The sequence below is a fragment of the Poecilia reticulata genome, linkage group LG14 (genome assembly GCF_000633615.1).
Source record: "Poecilia reticulata strain Guanapo linkage group LG14, Guppy_female_1.0+MT, whole genome shotgun sequence".
NCBI classification, from domain to species: Eukaryota; Metazoa; Chordata; class Actinopteri; order Cyprinodontiformes; family Poeciliidae; genus Poecilia; species Poecilia reticulata.
Window position 1 is genome coordinate 26,741,098 of NC_024344.1, and position 5,308 is coordinate 26,746,405.

A 5,308-nucleotide genomic window follows, 5' to 3' on the forward strand; every position below is an offset into this window, starting at 1 on the left:
TTTGCTTAAACTAAAACATCTACTCATAAATATAAAATGCTCATTGATAATACATACTAGGACACTAAATTAGTATACCACCAAAATGAACTGAGCAAGTAGTTGTTAAAACTGGGCTGTGTTTTTATATATAAAAAAACAGTTTTTTAAATATTTGCTAAAACTCTCAGTATGTCCTGACAGTATGCTATGAGCCAGAGAAAAGATCGATCTTCTCCACCTTCTCCCTGAGCTACTGTTGCTGTCTGAAGAAATGCAACACTCCCAACCAGAAACAACCAATCAGAGCCAGGAGGAAGGTCTTAGCGATGTCAGTCAACCTCATGTACGTGCTGCTCATGGTGCTAATGGCAAAGAATCAACTAACCTAACTGTTCCATCTGCCATCATAGGTGGTCTGATAGGGACAAGCTGTAGCACTGTAGAAAGCAAGACAAGAGGGGGTGAGCACAGCACATACATTAGAGTGTTTGACAGCACTAAGACCCTCCTCCTGGCTCTGATTGGTTGTTTCTGACTGAGCTGTGTATTTCTGTAGTTTGCATTGGGAGAAGGCAGATTAACTCTTTTTTTTTCAAAGATTACTTGTCTCATACCTTACTGTCACAACATAATGGCAGTTTTAACAAATATGATAAAAAAACATTTTTTACAAGAGTAACATACCACAGCTTTAAAGGAAGTCTGCCATGATAATTTACCCTGGTTAAAAGTTATTTTGGGATGAAGCTGGAGGCAAAGAAGCTTTTCCACATACAAATGTGTTCAGACAGGTGCGGGAACTATTCATCAGGTAAAAAATGATAAACATGACTGCAAGTCAAAAGCACTTTCACAGCCCCATTTCAAAAATGAGGTCTTTTCAGTCACACTTAACCTTCAAAATGGCTTCCTTATAACAGTATACAACAAATCTATAGGAACCACCTATAAAAAAGGAAGCCATGCACTGAGGAAAGCTTGGTTTTTTTGCACAGACTAATCAGGTGTAAATATACACGGTGTTTCTTTTCGGTCGTGGTGCTAAACAGTACATAGTGACTGCAGCCACAAAACGTGCCATTGTTGATGTTTTCATTTCCATACATATGGAACACATCAGTGTAGATTAATCTTTTGTGCATGTGGCTGTTGGGAGTGATCCGTGTCACTGCACACAGCAGCGAGAGCTTGCATTAATTGTAGGATCACTGAGGATTCCTGACAGATGAACCAAATCCTCCTTTCTGCCCAAGCTGAGGATCTTCTGACCACTGCAGCAGAGATACTGAAAAGCAAGAAGCAATTCATAAAGCTCCTTCCAAAAGCTAAGAGCCCATCTCTCTTCAAGTTGTGATGTATGTGGAACTGTGATGGAAGTATATAAATGGCCCCCTTTATATCTAAAAACTATTGACAAAGGGATGATTTTAGTTTGCATAACACAGGAGCTGTTGGCCTGCTGCTCGGCAACAGATCAACAGCTCCAATGTTCTTATGACCATTTTTCTCAAAGCAGCTAGTGCGCTTGAGAAAACAGTCTACCTGAAAGTCCACCTTACCTACTCTACTTGTTTCTCAACAACTGGACTGTACTAACCACCACTTACTGTAGGGAGTTCACTGAGTGTCAAGTACATCATCCATTGAAGACACAAAGCTATCCTTTGGGAAAAGTATTCTCCCTGAAGCCTAACAAAGGCTCAGGATGAAACACAGACACCAACAGAGGGGCAGGCGGGAGAAGAGGAGAGGGTTTCTTTCCCCATATATTAGATTCAAGCAAAATCAGAGTCTGGAGTTTGTCCAAGCCTTCCAAACAAATGAACTCTCAGGAAAGCAAAGCTTCACTACTATTGTTCATGTCATCTTCGTCCAGAAGCAGCAGGATCACTTCACTGATCAGCGCAGGATATGAGAACCGGAGTTTGTGCAAGTTCTTTCTTCTGGCTTTGAGCTAAGCTTCTCTGGCCTCTGAAATATGGACATGAGACAGGACAAGCATCACAAGCCCACCAAGACACCTCATGTTGTTATCCATCTACTGAACAATATATGAGGAAAGCCCACGCTCTTACCTGTGAACATTTTCCATGGCTGCTACCTCAGCAAGGGCTGCCAAGCTGAAGAAAGCAGGTAGCTCTGGTGGTAAGGTGTTCCGCCCAGTCTCCTCTGCTGTGGGACTGATGTAGCACCTTTTTTCATTGCATAAATTCTGTTGGTTTAATGGCTTCTTATCCTGTTCCTGGTTTACATCCCTAGCTTTGTTTTCTGTAAAAAAAAAAACAAAACAAAAAAAATCATATGAACGTATCTAAAAAAAATTAGCAAAACACACATTTCACTTATTTGATGATTTAGGCAGAATATACTGTATGAAATGGGTATCTTAAAACAGCAAAATGTTACTTTATAGTGTAGTATATCAATCATAGTGAAGCCCCAAACATATATATTAGTCCAAAAGTATTTATGCTGACTTTTTTTTATTACTATTTAAATGACTAGAAAATCCTCAGTCCAACAACACAAGTCCATTTTCTTTCCTCTCGTTGGTCAAGTTAAAAGTTAAAATCCCAGACCATAAGCACAACAATTCATAAATGAAGCACCTGAGAACTCACCTTCAGCTGCGGAAACACTGCCATCAGCTGTGCGCACCAAGTGTGTAATCCTGGACTTCCTAGCCTTCCTCTTCTGGCTGCCAACCAGCATCTCCATGCTGGAGGCACCATGGATGTCAGGGAACATGGAAGCAGAAGGCTGGGCTTTTGAAACTGAATCCAACTGCCAGCAGTTACTCTGTTCCACTGCAGCATTGCACAAAACACATCAATCAGACCAACATAACTTAGACTTTTCACAGTTTGTGACAGGAAGGGTACAGCAGATAAAGAATTTGCATAACATTCCCACAAAAGCACAGAAAAAAGGACAAACCAGCCCTGCACAACAAATAACCTAATTATTCACAACATTTCAAAGCTGAGCTAACAAAACAAAAACCTGACTAAGTCCAAAACTGTATTTACTTCATGTAAAATAAAAGAGGATGTTGAACTATAGTTTTTTTTCAGCATGAGAAAATATATTCCATTATCTCTATAAGAAAAAGTCAGCACGCTAGCTAAATCTGTCACAGCAGCTGTTGAGGTTCATGAACCATTAGGCTTAGGTGGAAACAAAACATGACATGACTGAGTGGACAGTTTTAATTGGATTAGAAGTTAATTTGACTGGAGCTGCATGTAAATGACCTGTGTAGTCAGGATTTCCCCCAGAAAACTTGCTAGGCTCAGTGGTCGGGGCGCTGAGGCAGCTCACCAGCGGCCCACCGTGTTTTTGTGTTAAAAATGTCCAATTGACAGGAAATGTTAAAATATTACTGGGTAACTATGTTAGTTGACGGCAGAGGCGGATCTACTGGGGTGGCAGTTTCCACCCCAAACGAGAGCCTCGCCACCCCTGTTGCCACCCCAGCTAGCGACAATGAATTCAATAAATAGTTATGGCAAATCGGACATTAAGCGCATGAAACTGTTTTTTCCGACAACATTGAATGCAACACAATGTAACCTGACACCCACTGCTAAGTAGCGGGAAGTGCAAGAGACAGAGCGAGAGGCACCATTGATGGATATATTACTGGACATTACGTGACTTATCGTAAGTCACACATGCGCCATTGCTGTCCATTGAGACAGGGAATATCGGTGGTCAGGAAAATACTACAACCACGCAAAGAATAAGAAAAAATGACGCAACATTTAACAGTTAATTCAACCCTATGACAACCATAGATAATAAGGGCTTCTGATTTAACAGGTGAGGAAAACGTTTTAATTTAAAGAAAACATTGAACAAGAGAGCAGTGGGTCAGTTATACTAGCCTAACCGCTTTTGGCCTGCTATTGACTTTGATAACCTTAACATGTGCTGCACAGTTTGGTGTGTTTTGGTTCCGTTAGCACTAAACAACCCGCCACCAAGTCATCAGTAGAGCAGCAGGCTGAGCAAGTCATTAGCTGCTTAGCTGAGGATTAGCTGATTTTAAAATCTGCTAATCAACTACGTTGGTGGTCAGGCGAAAACTTAATAATCACAATATAGACATTAAGCCTGACAGCATAATGTAACAGACTGGATGTTCTGTTTTAGTGTTTTTGCTACTTTTTTGTGTGGGAAATGTTTGTTTTTTGGTGTTGATTCCCCTGATCGGTAATCTCTGCTCTATCTGCTCGTTGAGCTGTTGTTTGTCGGTTGCGGAAGTGGAGCTTAGCTTGCATATTTGAAGTTGCTGTTCAACCGGAGCAGCATATTAACAACTTAATCCTCATTATAGTATGTGATGGTTGTTGTTTTTCTTACTGCTTGCGCGTATCAGGACGCAGAATAGTGAGATTTGTTGAGAATCAGTGACATTCAGTTCGGATGAATGCGACCTGGACATTAGGTCGCATTTGAATCGGATACGTATCGGATATGGGTCACATTCGAAAAAGAATCTGACCTGTGCTGTTCACACTGCCATGAAAAGATCGGATACAAGTCGCATTATGTCAAAAAAAAATCGGAAATGGGTCACTTCAGGCTGCAGTATGAACGCACCCATACAGAGCGAGAAAAGGCAGAATAGAAGTTGTTGGAGCTGTTTTTTCTTTTTCTTTATCCATTTGAATCTTGTTACTTTATTCTTAAATTTCTATTTTTTGCATTATTTACAGGGTTTATTTGTAAGTTAACTGTTGATTTTATTTATTTTTTGTGTTATTATTTTTCTTATTTTCTAAACTTAGACAGGAAGTGATATGGGTCAGTTCACTTTCTATAAGTGTAGGGGCCTGGTGAAGGACCAGCAGGCATTTGGGTTTGGGGCCTATGGTTTTTACCAAGAAAGAGAGGTAGCATGAGAACAAAGGAAAGTTTCATTTCTGTATCTAAAAAATTAGCAAAACACAAAAAGGAGACAGCTCAAAGTAGAATTGAGTAAATAAACATCTACATTAGCGGTTCTCAACGTGGGCGGTACCGCCCCCCAGGGGGCGTTCAGAGGACGGCAGGGGGGCACTGGCGGAAATTTTTACAAAAGGGGTGCGCTGGGATTCCTTTGGGGGGCGTTTGGTCGAAGGTAAACTTTGCACCTTATATGTACAACAATGCCCGTTTAGACTTTGAGCAACTTGCTAAAACTGTATTGTGTAACATTAAATCATGCTTGGCTGCAACTGTATCCGTAGACATAATATAAGGATAGACGCCTCATGGGCCGCTCTCGCCTATTGTCGCTGACGAGATTTAGGGCGGCCATCTTGGAGCGGTCCACCACTCC

At 41.0% G+C, this 5,308-nt stretch overlaps 1 protein-coding gene across 8 annotated transcripts in view; it reads right to left on the minus strand.

Annotated features, from left to right (window-relative positions):
* Positions 1–581: 581 nt before the first annotated feature.
* The window catches only part of bbx (BBX high mobility group box domain containing), a 66,879-nt gene continuing 62,152 nt past the window's right edge, over positions 582–5,308 (minus strand). For all 8 annotated transcript variants that reach the window (XM_008428649.2, XM_008428652.2, XM_008428647.2 and 5 more), the window contains 3 exons: positions 2,604–2,789; positions 2,058–2,250; positions 582–1,953 (listed from right to left, as the gene is read on the minus strand). In XM_008428649.2, coding sequence (XP_008426871.1) covers positions 1,875–1,953; positions 2,058–2,250; positions 2,604–2,789 — 458 coding nt within the window. In that variant the 3' untranslated portion in view covers positions 582–1,874. The remainder of the gene's footprint in view (positions 1,954–2,057; positions 2,251–2,603; positions 2,790–5,308) is intronic.